At 37.5% G+C, this 18,700-nt stretch overlaps 2 protein-coding genes across 3 annotated transcripts; one reads left to right on the top strand and one right to left on the bottom strand.

Moving 5' to 3' along the window:
• The first annotated feature begins 4,148 nt into the window (after positions 1 to 4,148).
• BNAA08G07720D (protein MODIFYING WALL LIGNIN-1) lies at positions 4,149 to 6,147 on the top strand. Of its 2 annotated transcripts, XM_013840197.3 has the most exons (4): positions 4,149 to 4,915; positions 5,012 to 5,202; positions 5,291 to 5,489; positions 5,868 to 6,147. In XM_013840197.3, exons 1-4 carry the CDS (start codon positions 4,790 to 4,792, stop codon positions 5,889 to 5,891), a joined length of 540 nt encoding a protein of 179 aa, XP_013695651.2. In that variant the 5' UTR covers positions 4,149 to 4,789; the 3' UTR covers positions 5,892 to 6,147. The 2 variants fall into 2 exon arrangements, with proteins under 2 accessions (XP_013695651.2, XP_013695650.2); XM_013840196.3 differs by lacking the exon at positions 5,868 to 6,147 and having other exon boundaries at positions 4,165 to 4,915; positions 5,291 to 5,691.
• Positions 6,148 to 10,474: 4,327 nt separating this feature from the next.
• LOC106416728 lies at positions 10,475 to 14,216 on the bottom strand. Its single transcript, XM_048765568.1, has 5 exons — positions 12,176 to 14,216; positions 11,538 to 12,069; positions 11,366 to 11,465; positions 10,889 to 11,278; positions 10,475 to 10,810 (listed from the first exon to the last, which is right to left on the bottom strand). Exons 1-5 carry the CDS (start codon positions 14,193 to 14,195, stop codon positions 10,604 to 10,606), a joined length of 3,249 nt encoding a protein of 1,082 aa, XP_048621525.1. The 5' UTR covers positions 14,196 to 14,216; the 3' UTR covers positions 10,475 to 10,603.
• Positions 14,217 to 18,700: the final 4,484 nt, after the last annotated feature.

The following is an 18,700-nucleotide window of genomic DNA, read 5'->3' as shown; positions in this document are numbered from 1 at the left end:
TGTAGCAAATGAGCCAGAGGTGAAACCTTCAGAACTGAGTGGTTAACCTAGTGTTCTTGTATACGATAAACGAGTACCCACTGCTTCAGATTTACAGTAGGGGAAAACTAGAAGGCTGACAAAGAAGGATGTTGTTGTGGTATATGTCCGTGGAAAGAGTGAGCCAACAAGTAATCTTGCTGCCTCACAACAATCTCCTTTTAAGGGAAACATCACTGCCAAACTGATGATTCCAAACAAAAGGGTTGGCCAAGGTTATGATCCTTTTGCACCCGTTGACAAGAAGATGTCGAAAGTGATCACTGACTGGGTGAAACTTGATCCGTAAGTGAGAGAATATCCCATAATAGCTTGCTTTAGTCTTCAAAAAATGATTGTTTATCTATATTTTGTGTTTGCAGTTATTATAAAACACCTTTGAAAAAAAACCACGTAGATGTCAAAGTCGGTTTTATCACATCATCCGAACCCCCTTAGCATGGCTAAACGACGGAGTAAGTCTTCTTCTATTTACTTACTAGTAAGTCTTTTGTTATGTCTTCTCTAGAAGACTTAACAGACGATATTAGGTGCATTAAGAGCTTCAAATTGGTTGTTCATGGTGGTTGGTGTATTGATGGCAATGGCAATCTTGTAAATATTTGAAGATGATGAGGTTGAGAGAGTAAAAATGCCATTTTCGAAAAAAAAAAATTTAGTAGCATTTTCGTGAATAATCTGAACTTGTTGGGTGAATATGGCAAATGAAATTTCAAAAAAAAAATAACATAGGTTAGTTTTGTGGTTGACTTTTAGTTTTGAGCTACGTTACATGGAATCGCTGGTGGAGGTGCGTTTCTTGTTTCCGAAGCGGAATCGGAAGCGGAAGCGCTCGGAATCGCATGGAATCGTCTCGGAATCGCGTTTCTGGAATTGTGGTGTTTGGAAGCATGACGGAAGCGCACGGTTCGTAGGTGGAAGCGTTGATGGTCGTAGATCGGAAGCTTGACGGTGACTGGATTGTTGATGTGCAAAGAAGATCGAACATTAATTATTCTTGTGGACTTGCAAAGTTTAATTGGTTTGTGGCCCAACTTAACTCACTTTATTAAAATCTTAATTCATAAATAACAATAGAGTTAAAAACTAAAAAAAAAAACAAGTCCATTCCAAGTTCCAACTATGTATTTCTGAATAATAATCTAATTTTAATATGCGTTTTTATTTATTCCTATTGTTTTGTGTATGAATTAATTAATTGATGTGCTTTATTTTTTCAGTTTCAAAGCAATATAAATATACATATGTTATTATATTTTTGCTTAGTAATTATACATATTTATTTTATATGAGTTATAGTATGTGAATTATGTACTGGATTTTATTATTTACAATATTTTATTATTATAATTATATATATATATATATGTATATATTAATTTTGATGTTTAGTATAAATATACGCTTCCAACACGTACCCGCTTCTTATATATTTTCAAAAATGCGTTTCCGCGCTTCCTAACGCTTCCGTTTCCGCGTACCCGCTTCTGTTTCCATGTAAGATAGGTTTTGAGTCAATTTTGCAAATAACCCTTAGTTTAAAACTATGAACAAATCGATAAACTCTCATTGGTGATTCAAGAAATGAGCAATAAATTTCAATATTTCATGGATGTGCTTGTGCATCAGGTAAACGTGAGTTTTGTATTTCTCTCTTTCTTATAATTCCTCAAAAGAGTTTAGAAGTTTTTCAACAAAATGACTCTTTTGTATTCCATGTCGTGTATCCTTAATGGTTATTCTTGAAACCCAAAATGACTCTTCTGAATTCCATTGAGTACCAAGATGATTATGAATTTCACAATTAGCAAATTTGTTAATATAAAAAAAACGTTTCTGTTCTCTTCTGCAAAATGTGTACCAAGATGATACATGACATGTATGTTGCTTAGAGTTGAAGTGGAGCGTAGGTCTGTTGTGGCAGTTGTTGGTAGAGACATATTCGAGGGAGAGAAGTGTTGAAAAGTAAACTTGTTTTTGGATCACAATATTGAGATAATAATTTACTAATCATGTGTTGGTCCAAACTTAACAAGTTTTAGAAATATTTTCCATCTTCTTAGAATAATTATCTAGATATCTTCAGAGAATTATCTAGATAATTAAAATAAAATAACTTAAATATTTTTGTTAAAGTTTCTAGATTGTAATTAAACATTGAGATATTTTGTAATTTGGAGGTTATAAATATTTTCTCTCATCTCATTTTTAATCAAATCCTCTCTACTAACACAAATTTCCTTTTCATGAAAATATTTCTCTTCAAACATTTAAACACTTTTTCCATCTCTATTAAAGTTCCTCATTCCACCAAAAAGAACTGAATCGCAAGACTTACCTAAACGCAAAGCAAAAAGAGTTTTGGATGAGGACAATAAAGTGTTAAATACCATTTCATGAAAGTTAACTTTTTTTTAGAAGTTTCAGTATTGTGTCTTCTTCAACATCATTTGGTTTGATTAAGAATGTTGAAGTTTATTTATTACACAGTAATGGTCTTTTTGGTGTAAATGCTAAAATTTTCTACCAATTTTTATTTGGACAGAAATTACATGACAAACTAGTTGTGGAATCTTTTTTATGAAAACAACTGAACAACAACGAAAAAACGAAATAAAAATACAACAAAATACAAGAATAAACTTTGACAAGTGATGCCAAAGTCATATACAAATAGCGCTCATTGTCTATGATCGCTACCAATAGCCCTCATTGTTTTGTTTTTTTTTTTCATTTTTTTTATTTTTTATAGCCCTCATTGTTGTGTTCGCTAAGTTGCCACGAACTTTAATAGAATTGGCCGCTCTCATAACATACCGGACCTACATTTCCTCACGAACAACACTTTTGATAACCTGAAAATTTAGCGCACACAACCTATATCACTGAGACGAGTCTTGCGGATGCATTCAGAGTAAATGCCTCAGCCTGGTCAAAACTGGAGGTTTCAGACAAGGAAAAGGTGTATGTCCGGGCTCCACCCATCTAGCCAAAATCTTTTCCGCAGAGTTAGCTAGTCCGTGCTACCGCTCGAACCATCCACTCATCCATCAATTTCCACCGCTGAAGACAGAGTTGCTGCTCAAACCAAACGTTGATTGACTGATATACTTCTTCTTGACTAGATCACGCCGAGCTCTCCTGCAAGTTCTGCTCCTGTAACGTTGAAGCGCAAGTGAAGTACAAAGCTACAATAAATATAGATGGAGCTCTTGTCAATTAATAAAGTAAGTAATTTATCTCTTATAGATGTCAGACATATGTCTTTGTTAATCATTATTACATGTTGGATTATGTTAAAAATACTAATAAACTTCCTTCTGTTTTATAAACCTATAAAAGCCTACAAAACTTAAAATACTAAATGTAACCAAATGATGTAGAAAAGATGTTTTATAAACTTTAAATACCAAAAATTAAAGGTTGTAACTGGATTACCTATTTTTGGAATGAAATATTATAGAATGATCAATTCTATTAATTCCATAATTTTTTATTATTTAACCCGAATTGAATGAAATGATCATTTCAACAATTCCACAACAAAAAAAAAACTAAACAAAATACAAAGCAAAACATTCCATAACAATTTTGTTTATTTATTTTTCTATTAAATTCAATTCATCTTATTCCATTAAGCGTTATCCATTTATTTCTATTAAGTTTATTAGTGCCAAAGAGTTTGGATGAGTACATAAAAAGTTAAAAAAATAACATTTTACACGATAAGTAATACTTTTTAAATATTTATACTCTAGGTTTTGAACTTCACTTTCTAAAATCATTCATATTAGTGTTAGTGGTCAACCATGGCCAATCATGGTGTTATACCTAATAAACAAAACCTAAAAGTATGATGTTTGTAATTTAGTTCAGAATCTAGATATATGATAATCATAAACTTTATATTGACAATTTAAGGTCAATATATTATGAGTTTAAAGACGTTAAAATATGACGATGGCAGACATACTTTTTCATCAAAACGGTTGCAGTGACTGCAAAAGGAAATAGTTTAGAAGACATTTTTTGCAGTCAATCGTGGTCTGTACATATATGTAATACAATCAGACCACACGTTATTATAATAGATGCTAGCCTAAGACTATATAATAATAGTTGCATCTTTCATGACCTAATTTGTAAGGAACTTATTTTATATATTTAGATTTTAATATTAGGTAAACATAGCATGAAAATGTCCTAATACACGTTAGATTGCACGTCTAATGTATAATATCACTCGTTTTTGAGATGTGTACCAGTATTCGGATGACAGCTTTGCTCTTAATGAAAGGTAAAACATTATGAAGAAAATTAGTGGGGAAAACGTTAGTAGTATATAACAAGGTAATATATACATTTATTATTTAAGAATGTTTTTGTTTAATTAAATTGATTCAAAATATTTCATCCAAATTAATGTGACGCTGAATGAGTTGTCTATAATCACATAAAGGAAAGAAAAAAATCAAGTGAAAAAGTAAACCAATCCCGCTTGAAAGAGTTTATTCTACTCATAATCCTCAAAGATTCAACATTACACTTTATTAACACAAAAGCCAAGCAAAGAACCCAACAACCCAACCATCACAACAAAGAACAAATCCACTTTTTCAAAACGCGAATATATATAAATACATTTTTGTCAACATATAAAAATGTATACGTTCACAAATAGATATTTCTCTGCAATTGTAGAGTAAGCCTCAAGGAAGTTTTCCCTCTCTGGGAACTTTAGGACAAAGCAATGGAAGTTCAAGAACAAGATACCCGGAAAAAGCGACCCCAGCTATCTCCCATTTTCATATTCATAGTTTTTCTTGGTCTCGCCGCGTTTTTCCTTTGTCTCGCGTCTGAGTTTCAGAAGGCTAAGGTGGACAGTTATGCCCAATACTTGTTTCCCAAGTTATCGATTTTATGTTCTAAGAACACAAGAATCTGGTAATTATTTTGTTTTTTTTTATTTCAGGGGAAATATCTGAAATGGGATGGAGAATCATGTTATCTACCCGAAAGTCAAGCGTTCAGGTTTGGAACCGCGGCTCTGGTCTGTGTTTCGGTTGGTCAGATCATCGGGAATGTTGTGATTTGTAAGGGTTTCTTGAAAACAAACAAAAAGGAAACGGCGCCGTTTCGTGTATTTCTTCTGTTGTTTTCTTGGTGAGAAATACTTATATTATTAAATCAGATTAACGAATAAAAACGAATCAATTTTTAACTGTATGTGATTGTATTTCTTTAATTGAAGGGTTAATTTTGCGGTTGCGGCTATGTTGATAATCATTGGTGCAAGCATGAACAGAGAACAGAAATACGGCAAAGGGTGGCTAAACGGTGAGTGTTACCTTGTGAAAGACGGTCTGTTCGCATCATCCGGCGTTCTGTGCGTTTCAGCACTGGGTGCAGTTCTTGGAGCGTTTGCATCCAACGTCAAATCATCATTACAGGTTGACACTCAAAACAAAATTCTTACCCACAATGTGTAATAATTCTATTTTTTTTCCTGCCCCTTGTAACTTTGAGAGTTAACTTGAAATCAAAGAAATACGATCAGATATGACAATACGATATTCATTAGATCGGTCGGTAGTTTAAGTGTTACATATGATTTTTTATGTGCCCATATAATTTTTGTTTATTTTTCGCGTTTATGATCGTGTTTACATCAGTATATCATTTTAATATATACTTGTATATATATAAAGACCAGAAGTAGTTTCAAACATCTTAATCCGTATTTATGTTTATAAATTGCAAATGCTATTCAATAATTTTTGTTTTGTTTGTTTTTGACATGTTTTGAACGGACATTCACACATGTGTAGCCTACACACAAGGCTCTAGCGTGAGAATCCGCGTTTACTAAAAAAAATGTGCGTTTTCACTTTTGTGGCCAACCGAAACGTGTTTTGGCGAGAACAGTGAAATAAAGAGTGATGTTGACAGTGCGTCTAGTGTGATGGAGACTGACCATCTTCTAATTTAAATTGATACCACTAGGCCAAATGGGCAGTACCTCCAAAGCAACAGAAACACGTCTCGACCGCAATGTATAATTGAAAGAATAAACAGCTAAATATCGTTTTCTTGTTCTTTAAGCAATCATTTCTTGCCCTTGGTGACAAAAAGAAAGTTATTAGGTTACATCACTTCAAAATGTTTCAGGATATGCACACACTTTATCAGCTGCAGTTTCAGATTTAATGATTACAAATGAAATGATGATAGAAACTCCCCCCCCCCCCCCCCCCCCCCCCCCCCCCCCCAAATCAGTTGTTAAGCAAAAGAGTCTCAACGAAAAAAAAAATCCCCATCTTTCTGATAGAATCTGTGATGAAACACACCCACAAAGGAGAAACTGATAATTCCTTCAGTAATAAAACAGATCGATTTAGAAAATTTGAAGAAATAACAGCTCACTGAACTCCTCTACAAATATCAAAAGCATTCAAACTAAAACAACCGATATTTAACGAACTAGTATAAGTCCGGTAAATTTTTATAACTGAGAAACAACCGATATGTAAACTTTTTGGTGGAAAAGACAACAATGGCATATATATGCTAACAAACGAGTAATTAAAAGACAACCCGCACAGCAATGAACCATAATTTGGTGCAACTTCGAAAAGCAAACGCAACCGTCAGAAGCTGTCAGTAAGAGGAAGAAGATGATTAAACACTTCTCACAGCTTAGTTTCGTTTTACAAGAGGAAGAGGATGCTTAAATGGTGTTTTTCTGTCTGCCATAGGTACTTGGTCTTCGTTGATTACCTAACCTACTTGATAAAGGCAACACGAGCAACCTATTTAACATAGACCACAACTTCATTCCTTCCACCACTACAAGAAAACTGCGCGATACCGATGGACAAATCCGTCATAATCTCGTCGGGAAAGCCGCATACCGATGGAATACCGACAACAAATGTCCGTCGGTATCATCTCGTCAGTATACTGATATTCGTCGGAAATTTGTCGGTAAATACCGACGAACATATTTCGTCGGCAAATACCGACGAACGCATTCCGTCGGTTTTTATCTAAAATTTCCGACGATGCGTATCCGTCGGTATTTATAGAGAATACCGACGAAGAGAATCCGTCGGAATTTCAGAACATACCGACGAAAACAGTCCGTCGGTAACTGAAAATAAAACCGACGACTTTATTCCGTCGGAATATCATGAAAATACCGATGGATCTTATTCGTCGGAAAAATGTAGACATTCCGACGGATAACTCTATCCGTCGGTATTCCTTTTTTAATTAAAAAAACAATTTTATAATTCTTAATTTAATTTCAGGAAAAATTGATAATTTAGAATTTAAAAACATTATACATATATAAATTCAACATTATTATACATTAAAGTTATAAAAAGTAATAAAGAGTTTTTGAAAATTAAAAAACAACTAAAAGTCTTCACCGAATCGGGTCCTAAACTTCTGCAACAAGGTCTGGGTGAGAACATTGTTTTCCTCCATAGTCGTTCGGTTTTGCTGCAGCTCAACCCGGATTTCAGCATTGTCCTGCTTCAGGAATTCAATCTCCGTATCCTTGGTCTTAATCTGCTCCATAAGCTCATCAACGAGTGGATAGTGAGCTGAAGAAGAAGAAGAAGCCCCTCCGGTCGAACGAGCCAATCCAACATAACGGCCCTTTTTCTTTGGAACAGCCTGAATGAGAAATAACAAATACATATCACACACATACGCACGCACACACACATATCACACATACTTAGCAAAAAGAAATTAGAATGTACCTCGAGAACAAGGTTGTTGAGTTGCTCTACGGTTAAGGAGTTGGAAGATGCAGAATCGCCTTCTTCACACATAGAAGCTTGAGTCGCGAGGAGATCCACTTTTCGATTTTCCACGACCTGGATTACGCCCTTAATAAGTCCATCCTGAATCTCCCCAGTCTTCTTGTTGGTATAGGCGTTCTTCATCAGGGTAAAATCATCTACGGGAACTCCACCGTTTTCCTTCATCTAAAAACAATATATTTAGTATCACATATTTAAAAATGAATAAGAAAATCAGATTAGAAACTTACTAGCTGAAGTGCTCGGGTCTGTAAACTTGTTGCCCCTAAGTTGTGGACAAACATCCCTTTCCCGCCACGCCCGCTACACCGATTTTGCGAGTTGATTGTCGACAAAGACTTTGTCTCATCTTTCGTCCAATGAGCACACAAATCCCGCCAAACGTCTGGGTTGATGTGCTTCGGGACCTCGCCAACATCGAATTTTTGCTTCCACTCATTGATCCGCTTGGTGTAGTGCGAAGCTGCTTTGCGGCGGAAAACAATTTTCACTTGTTCTGTAATCCCTGATTCCCAAGTGAACTCTTGCTGCAAAATAAATACAAATTTTTTTTTAGAAAGTTACAATTGTAGAAATTTTTTTTATAATATTAAAAATTGACAACGTATACCGCAAATTGCCGAAACCAAAGTTCTTGATCTTCGTCAGGCATGTCATAGAAAGTTGGATAACCACGCTTTAGCATCGTGTACTCCATCCTAAGAAGGCTGTTGGTGATACCATTGCCAGACAAATCAAACCTACGAAATAAAACCAAACACAATTAAATGTAAAAGATGAATATAAAATGAAAGAACATTTTAAAACAAATACTTACCAAGTGGTGTTTGGGACAATAAGATAATTTGGATCAAGGCGCTGAAGCGATTCTCGGCCAGGTTGCCTAACTAACTCCGCAACAGTCATCGTAGTAGGCAATCCTCCTCCTCTTGAACTTTGAGAAGGGCCGGAAGCTACAGAAGGGGGGGGGGGGGGGGTGCAGGCTGCTAGAGGGGTGGGGGCTGCTGGAGGAGTGGTAGCTGCAACTGGGCTACTAGCGGGTGACGTACTCTGAGTACTCTGAGTCACTGAAGAAGTACTCCGGCGAGAACGACGTCTAAGTATAAGAGGAGGTGGTTCATCCCTACAAAAAAGAACATTAGTAAGCTTTTTTATTAATTAGAAACGTTTTATAATTAAAATATTTTTATAATAATTAAAATGTGTTTTATAATTTATTTAACGAATTTTTATAATGAAAAAAATATTTTTTATACCATATGCTGATTTTTTATAAATAAAAACGATTTTTATATAATTAAAAACATTTTATTAAAAAAAAATTTATAACTTCAATAACTTCAAAATCTATAACTTCAATCACACAAATCCTAAATCAAAACTTCAATCCCGGCCCTAAACTAACTTCCAAATCCCTAATCAATCTCAAAATCACATAAACCCTAAAACTAACATTGTAACCTTTAAAATCCCATGAGCAAAGTTAAAGGAATTGAAAATCTTACATGACTGGGTGAAAGAGGAGGTCGAATTTGGGGGATTTAGCCGGAAATCGCGAGGGAGGAGGAGGGAATCGCCGGAAATCGCGAGGGAGGAGGAGGGGTTGGGCGGAGAGAGAGAAAAAAGGGGAAGAAATGAGGAAAAAGAAGAGATTTTCTCTTATGTATTCATTTAACAAACTGACGGATTACCGACGGGTTTTTTCCGTCGGTATTTAATATACCCGTCGGAAATCCGTCGGTTTTTTAATATTGGCGGTTCGCTGAAATTTTGCGCGGTACAGCTTCACCTGGGTAATTTTCTAAATACCGACGACCATTTCCGTCTGTTCTTCGTCGGTATAGTTAATTCCGTCAGTTATTTGTCGGAATATTCCGACGAGATACCGACGGATTACGGTTTAGAGTTTACACAGGGTGTCGAAATTATTTATATTTGTTATACGACTTTCAAAAACCGATATATTATGTTATATAATCATAAAACATTCTCAAAAAATGTTATAAATTTATTTGAGTGTTACAACTTCTGAGAACTGGCACAAGCCAACTTAAAAGTGTATGATGTTGTTCGAACGGTTTTGATTGAATGATTATATATATGTCATGTTCAAATTTTAAAACTGTGAGAATACAATGGGTAGATTTGTTGTCTGATGTTATATATGATATTTAATACAACTGTAAAAAAAACATACCTGTAAGAAACCGAAACTCTAAATGGATAATGTCCGTCGGTATTCCGTCGATATTTACCGACGCATTTCCGACGAACCCTTAGAATTTGAAGGTTTTGTCGGTATTCCGTCGGTATTTACCGACAGAATACCGACGAATCCCTAGAATTTGAGGGGTTCGTCGGGATTCCGTCGGTATTTACCGACGCATTTCCGACAAAACCCTCAAATTCTAAGGGTTCGTCGGAAATGCGTCGGTAAATACCGACGGAATACCGACGGACATTATCAATTTCGAGTTTCAGTTTGATTTTTGTTTTACAAATCTCACCATTGTATTCTCACAGTTTTAAAACTTTGAACATGACATATATATAACCATTCAATCAAAACCGTATATAATCAATCAATCAAAACCGTTAGATTTTGAAATCAACAAATCTAATTTATTTTTTTAATTTTAAAGTATACAACGTTTCAAACCCATAATTTGTTTTTAGAAGAAATCTACAATGTTTAAAAGTAATTTGCATATACATTCATAAAAGAGTATCTACTCTGCATCTGAGGAATTATCTGATGATGAACATGATGAATCTGAATCGTCTTCGTCAAACTCTCCAATCTCGCCGTCCTCTTCGGTTAATTGTTGTTGTAGTGGATCAAATACTCCTTGTACTCGGCTTCTGGGATTTATTGACATGACAACGATCCAAGGATCGTTCCTTTGCCTAATCCGCGGATAACGAATATAGCAAACCTGAAAAATTATAAATTATATAAGTCAAGTAATTATATATGATTTCTTCCGATGGAAAATATATTTCAACATACATACCTGGTCAGCTTGTGAAGCAAGAATGAATGGATCGTAAAAATCCAGTCGTCGTCGCGAATGTACAGATGTAACACCGAATGCGTCAGTGCTTACTCCGCGACCAACAACGTTGTCGTACCACTCACAGTTGAAGACAATACATCTCATGCCAATCATTCCCGGGTACTGAATTTCCAAAATCTCGCGTACGTTACCGTAGTACACATCGTCTCCGGATGACGAAGAAACCCCACAATCAACTGTTCTCCTTACAGTATTTTCCTTAAGAACTCTGAATGCATATCCTCGAGTGCAATATCTCGGATATGACTTCGCAACAAACTTTGGACCACAAACTATCTCACGTAACCAATCTTTAGGTGGGTGCCCAGTAGCTAAACAATGGCTTACCTATAAAAACAAAAAAAAATGTTTTCTTTCATTAAAAGATAATAAGTAAAATGATTAGTTACCACTAATTACTGAGTAGACACTTACATAATCAGAAAGCCATGTTGCAAAGTTGTTTTGCTTGAGTTGTTCGAGTTGTTCTTCGGTCGCATCCGGGTACTTTAAGCGCATCTCTGCCAAGTAAATACTGTAAAAAACACAAAATGTTAGATATGTGTCAAAAATATTGCAAATAATTCATAGTTTTAAATCTATGTACCTCTCATATTCAAGAATGTCTTCGCAGTTTGTAAGCAAATATGTGTGCAAATGAGCATGCTCAGCCACTGTAAGTATCCGGTCCGTTGACTTTCCACTATGTCGTCCAATTTGTGTAAACATGTTTGGCACATAAACATAATAAGTTGCCCTTTCACCTCTATCATCATGCCGTGCAGGTCTTCGACTTTTTGTTCGAATTTCTGATGGAAAGTAGTATTCAGCAAAGTTTGAGGTTTCCTCATTGATGCACTGAGACACTATTGATCCCTCCACCTTGCTTAAATTCTTGACCTTCTTCTTCAGATGAAACATAAACCGTTCGTACAAATACATCCACCTGTACTGCACGGGACCACCGAGTGCCGCTTCTCTCGCAAGATGAATAGCAAGATGCTCCATAACATCAAAAAATGATGGAGGAAATATCTTCTCGAGGTTGCAAAGGATCACCGGTATTTTAACTTCCAAATTGCGAATACCATCTGATGTGAGTGATCTCGAGCATAAATCACGGAAGAAAGCACTTATCCCTACATACACGAAGAAAACAAATTCCATAAGCATATATATATATATATATATAAGCATTAAAAAATAATATGACAATTAATTTAACTATGTTAAATTTTAAAGTACCTGCGATTGCTTCGTGGACATTTCGTGGCAATAGTGCGGAAAACGCAAAAGGAAGGAGGCGCTGCATCATTACATGACAATCATGGCTCTTCAAGCCAGTAAACTTCCCTTCACTTTTGTCAACACAATTACGCAAACTTGATGCATAACCGTCTGGAAATTTAACACTGTGTGTTATCCAATCAAAAAACTCTTCTTTTGCAGTTGCATCCAGTCGATATATGGGAATAGGACCTTTACCGTGCTCATCAACATGAAGTTCGGGACGAGCACAAATATCAACCAAATCCAGTCTTGACTTCAAGTTATCCTTCGTCTTGCCTTGGACATCAAGGATGGTGTTCATCAAATTGTCGAAAAAGTTCTTCTCAATATGCATGACATCTAAACAGTGCCGCAACAAATGAGTCTCCCAATAGGGCAAATCCCAGAAGATACTTTTCTTATGCCAATTATGATTTTCCCCTACACCATAAATCGGTTCATGTCCATTTCCACCCACGTCTGGCGTTCTATCTGCACCAAAATCTCTTAATTGTTCCTTCAACTTTTTGCCACTTACTTCTTCAGGTGGACTGTCAAACACCCTCTTGTTCTTTGTAAACAATGTCTTACTCTTACGATATGGATGATCGTGTGGTAGAAATCTCCTGTGACAGTCAAACCAACACGTTTTCCGACCATTTTTTAGTTGGAAAGCATCTGTGTTGTCTTGGCAATAAGGACATGATAGCCTCCCATGCGTGGTCCATCCAGATAACATACCATATGCTGGAAAATCACTTATTGTCCACATAAGTACTGCTCGCATCTGAAAATTCTCTTTCCGCGAAACATCGTATGTATGAACACCGTGCTCCCATAATAATTGCAGCTCATATATCAATGGCTGAAGAAACACATCCAGTGATCTCTTAGGATGATCTGGCCCGGGAACGAGAATTGAGAGGAACAAAAACTCTCGTCGCATACACAAATGTGGTGGTAAGTTGTAAGGTGTCAAGATTACCGGCCACAATGAATATTGTCTTCCATGCTTTCCAAATGGGCTGAAACCATCTGTGCATAATGCAAGATACACATTTCTTACCTCAGATGCAAATTCTGGATATGTTGATTGAAAATGCTTCCACGCCTCTGCATCGGAAGGATGTGTTATCTCACCATTTGTTAAGTGCTCTGCATGCCATCTCATTGGTTCTGCTGTTCGTTCAGACTGATATAACCTCTTTAATCTTTCAGTCAACGGCAAATACCACATTCGTTTGTATGGCACCGGAACTCTTCCACTCGTATCCTGATAACGAGGTTTCCGACAGAATTTACAATTCTCCCTGTTCTCATCTGCTCTCCAGTAAATCATGCAGTTATCGATGCATACATCTATCACCTGATATGGTAAGCCAAGACCAGCGACCAATTTTTGTACCTCATAATATGAGCCAGGTGCAAGATTATCTTCAGGTAGAACATCTCTAACAAAATCTGCAATCGCATCCACACATTCTTCAGCCAAATTATAGTCAGTCTTTAGCGCCATCAATCGACTTGCGGATGATAAAGGTGAATGCCCATCTTTACATCCTTGATACAATGGCTGCTTAGCTGCATCTAACATTTCAAAAAATCTTCTCGCTTCTAGATTGGGTTGTTCTCGTTCTCCTTCCTCTTCACATGGGAAATTTTCTAAATTGGGTTGTTCTTGTCTATCTCCTTCCTCTTCACCCGACGGTAAATTTTCTCCATATGCATCATATACCATCTGAACAGTCCCTACCCCAAAATCTACATTTGTGGTTGGTTCATCTAACCTATCGGCAGTTTGAGGTTCGCTACTACTACCATACTCAAATCTTTCTCCATGAAGATACCAAATCTTATAACCACATGTAAATCCTTTCAAATATAAATGACTCCATACTTCCATTTTTTTGACACGGATATTATTCTTACAAGTAGAACATGGACATAATAAATACTTACTTGTTCTTGCTTCCGGTTGACTTTGAACCACCCCCATGAATTCTTGAATACCACGTGTGTATTCCTTCGTAAGTAAATTTGTATTTGGATCCATATGAGGTTGATCTAACTAAGAACGGAAATTATAAGGAGTACCCATAATTTATATTGTTTTGTTGTGATTTGAATGAATGAAGGAGAGGTCGTATTTATAATGAATCTGGAAAACTTCCCGACGGAAAATATTCGTCGGTATTCCGTCGGGAATAATAACGGCTAAATTAACGTACAAAACCCGTCGGTGTTCCGTCGGTAATTTAAACGGATACTAACGGCTACATAATTCGTCGGTATTTCGTCGGGAAGTGCAACGGCTGCAAATTCGTCGGTATTCCATCGGGAAGTGAAACGGCTGTTCAATCCATCGGTATTCCGTCGGAATATACCGACGGAATTCTGACCGAATTCCAAAATTGTCGGTACTGCGTCGGTATTTCGTCGGTATGTGTCAATTTTTTGCAACGGTCATATTTTTGTCAGTTTTTTGTCGGTTTTCTGTCGGGATCGTATGACCAAATACCGACGAAAGTATTCTGTCAGTATTTTCCGACGCAGTTCCGACGAATTTGCCGAAATAGATTTCCGACAAGTTTTCGTCGGAATTCCGTTGGAAAATCCTGACCGATTTTTTTCGGTCGGTTTTTCCGTCGGTATTGTCCGTGTTTTCTTGTAGTGCACGTGTATAATACTATGCTCATAAGTTTGCCTCTATCTTATGGTGATGTAATAACCTGAAATATAGTCATCCACGTTTCTGCTTCGTTGTGGAATCCTCATAATATTATTGCAATTATGTGATAAATGATTAGAGAAGTGAAGATTTTGATGTGTGGAAAATAATAAGAAGAGAAAGAAGAGATATAACTGTAAGCTTGATGTCTTATTGATATGTTAGGAGTATACACATGTATTTATGTAAGTGTAAGCTTCATGTCTTATTGATATGTTAGGAGTATACACATGTATTTATACATAGGTCGTAGAGGAGACTAGGTCCAAGTAATATATGTAGATTCCAAAGATATTTGTGAGATATCAGCGGGATACTATTGTATCCGTGACATGCTCTGCAAGACGGAGGGGCCCGTGGACACTCTGATCTTGTCTCATGGCTCAATGAATTTGTTGCGTGCCATAGGTTTGGTTAATGCATATATATGCGAGTTGATCCCTTGTGTTAAGAATGTTATTCTGTATTTGTCTTGTTATGGAGTGATAATCCAATGCGGCAAGTTTCATCCTTGAGTGGAAAACATGATTTGCATAGAGAAATGTGGTGCTAACGTTTTCACATCAGATAACTGGATGAGCAGATAAGGTGATGCCCAATTTAGTGAGTAAACTGCATATCCATCACAATTTAGAGGCATTGTTTGCAGCTGACATGTATTCAGCTTCTATTGATGATCTGTATGCTTTTCTGTTTTTTGGCTGACCAAAATTATAACGCTTCGATCGTCCACGGCTAATAGGCCACCCACGCCCGCTCTCTCGGCCCGTGGACCCCATCCCGTTCCAATGGTCGGTCCGTTAATTTTTCCAAAGTTTGAAATCATTGTTTACGGACCCTGCAATCACCACATGACCTTTCCCTGTGCTTTGGCTTCACTCGCAAGGTATCACAAATCACTTCTTGATATGTCACCCATCCTTTCACTACTCCATCCCAAGCACGCTTAACTCTGGAGTTCTAAACGGATGTGTGACGGAAAAGATAAGTCAACTTTGGTGATATAGATAATCAAATCAATTCTCTTAAGCCTTTCCATATATCACAACTCGGGATGTTACAATTCACCCCCTCTCAAAGAACGCAACGTCCTCATTGTGTCCTACGACACGTCTTAAGACGCCTCTTGGGTCAGAACCGTGATGACTAACCAGCTCTGCTACTGATACATCCTAGATTCGGACAAGGATCACTCAACAAGATTTTGGATATGAACTCGCCAAAGTAGGGAGATCTGATGGTTTGATAGGCGACATACAAGGTTGCGGAAAGGCCTTATACTAACGGCTTCGATTGTGGTTTGGAATGTGACGTCAAGACCAACAAGGGAATATATGTTTACTTGGAGAATCACTCGACAAGAAAACAAGAATTATTTTAAGCAAAGAACAAAGAGATAAACTCATAAATTTTAAGGGGAAAATCGATTGATTGATAATGAAGCAGAGTTTACATATTTATAGTACTTGTGGTTAATGAAAGACATTAATAAAAACACTTAGAAAATAACAAAATTGACTGAGAATGTGGAAGGCCAGTCAAGAAACTCTTCAGCTTCAGATCTGGTCGATGTGACTCTTCGGCTGATGTCTAGATTCATTCGATCAAGTTGAAGTCGCCGCGGTAAGGAGCTGGATGAACGCGGGACGGTTTGGACAGTCAGTGGCCTGATCAAGCAGTGTACTGATGCGGCCTAAGTCTTCAGATAGTTGGATGATTCGTGCCTTAGAGAAATCTGAATGATAGAAGTCCAAGAGGGAGTCGGACATGAGGGTTAGTCCATTGGCTCGATCATTGGAACAGTCGGTTTGTGCCAAACGGACCAAGAGAGAGAAGTCTCGATCATTTTGGGAAACCTTACGATCCAAGTCAATTCTGGCATGATCCAAGTCAAGTCTGGCATGATCCACGTCAAGTCTGGCATGATCCATGTCAAGTCTGGCTCGGCTGTTAACTTTGGCTTGTCGAGATGGTTGGGAAGGACGCGCACTGGTTCGGTTAGATCGGTCTTCAGGACGTGGACTTGGTCGAAGCTTCATTCCGGATGTAAGTGGGTCGAGGCGGTACACGGCTCGATCGTCCTGGGCGGTACGGCTAGGAAGGCGAACCTCGACTGAGCTGTCCTGAACGGTCTGATCTCCATTCTGGTACGGTTCCATGTACTGATCCATGGACTGAGGCGCATCATTCCCTCTCTTCAAAAGGATTTGTCCACAAATCTGGATCATCTGCAAAGAAAGGAGATAGATCAAAAACATTGAAACTTGGAAAAATATCATACTTACCTCTCAGATCCAATTGATACGCATTGTCACTGATTAAGTATATGGAATGGTCCATCGACCCTAGGCAAGAGTTTGGACTTCCTTTCCTCCGGAAAGCGTTCCTTCCTCAAATGAACCCAAACAAGATCATGCTCCTCAAAAACGACCTTGCTTCTTTTCTTATTTGTCTTTCTCTCATAGATCTTTGTCTTGGCCGTGATGTTGGCACAGACTTGCTCAGGCAACTTCCGAATGGACTCGGCTTTCTTCTTCCCATCTGTACTAACTCTTTCACTCAAAGGCAAAGGCAAAAGATCAAGTGGAGACATAGGGTTGAAACCATACACAATTTCAAATGGAGAGAACTTAGTCGCAGAATGCACATAATGATTGTATGCAAACTCAACATGTCGCAAACATTCTTCCCAAAACCTAAGATTCTTATTAACCAAGGACCTAAGCAGTGCAGACAAAGTTCGATTCACAACCTCAGTTTGACCATCGGTCTGAGGATGACAAGTAGTCGAGAACAACAGTCTAGTTCCTAGCTTAGACCACAAAGTCTTCCAGAAATAGCTCAGGAACTTAGCATCTCGATCAGACACAATTGTTCTAGGCATGCCATGCAATCGGACAACATCTCTAAATAATAGTTCAGCAACATGCACAACATCATCAGTTTTATGACAAGGTATGAAATGAGCCATTTTTGAAAACCTATAAACTACCACAAAGATAGAGTCTCGTCCGGCCTTAGTCTTAGGTAAGCCAAGCAAAAAATCCATAGAGATATCTACCCAAGGATGAGATGGAATGGGTAAAGCTGAGTACAAACCTTGGTTTTTCACTTTGGACTTGGCCTTCTTGCACACCACACATCGGTTGCATATTCTCTCCACATCTTTCATCAGACTCGGCCAATAGAAGTGATCATAAACCACCTTGTAGGTTTTCTTGATTCCGAAATGTCCCATCAATCCTCCTCCATGAGATTTCCTGACAAACAACTCCCACAAAGAACATTGGGGAACATAAAGACGGTTATCAAAGAATAAGAAATCAGAAATTTGATAATACTTCCCATAGGCAACCTTGGAACATTTTCTGAAAATTTCCTTGAAGTCTGGATCAGTTGCATACAAGTCTTTGATAAACTCAAACCCAAGCAACTTGGTCTCAAGAGTGGACAGAAGAACATACCTTCTAGACAAGGCATCAGCCACCACGTTTTCCTTACCTTGCTTGTACTTGATCACATAAGGAAAGGTCTCAATGAACTCGACCCAACGGGCATGCCTTTTGTTCAACTTTTTCTGGCCCTTAAGATGTTTCAAAGACTGGTGATCCGTATGAATGACGAACTCCTTAGGCCAAAGGTAGTGCTGCCACGTCTGAAGGGCTCGGACCAAAGCATACAGTTCTTGGCCATAGGTGGGATAGTTGAGCGTAGCTCCTCCAAGCTTCTCACTGAAATAAGCAATAGGTTTCCTATCCTGCATCAAAACAGCA

Source organism: Brassica napus, chromosome C8 (genome assembly GCF_020379485.1).
Source record: "Brassica napus cultivar Da-Ae chromosome C8, Da-Ae, whole genome shotgun sequence".
In the NCBI taxonomy this organism is placed as follows: domain Eukaryota; kingdom Viridiplantae; phylum Streptophyta; class Magnoliopsida; order Brassicales; family Brassicaceae; genus Brassica; species Brassica napus.
This window is presented reverse-complemented; position numbering and strand designations above follow the sequence as displayed.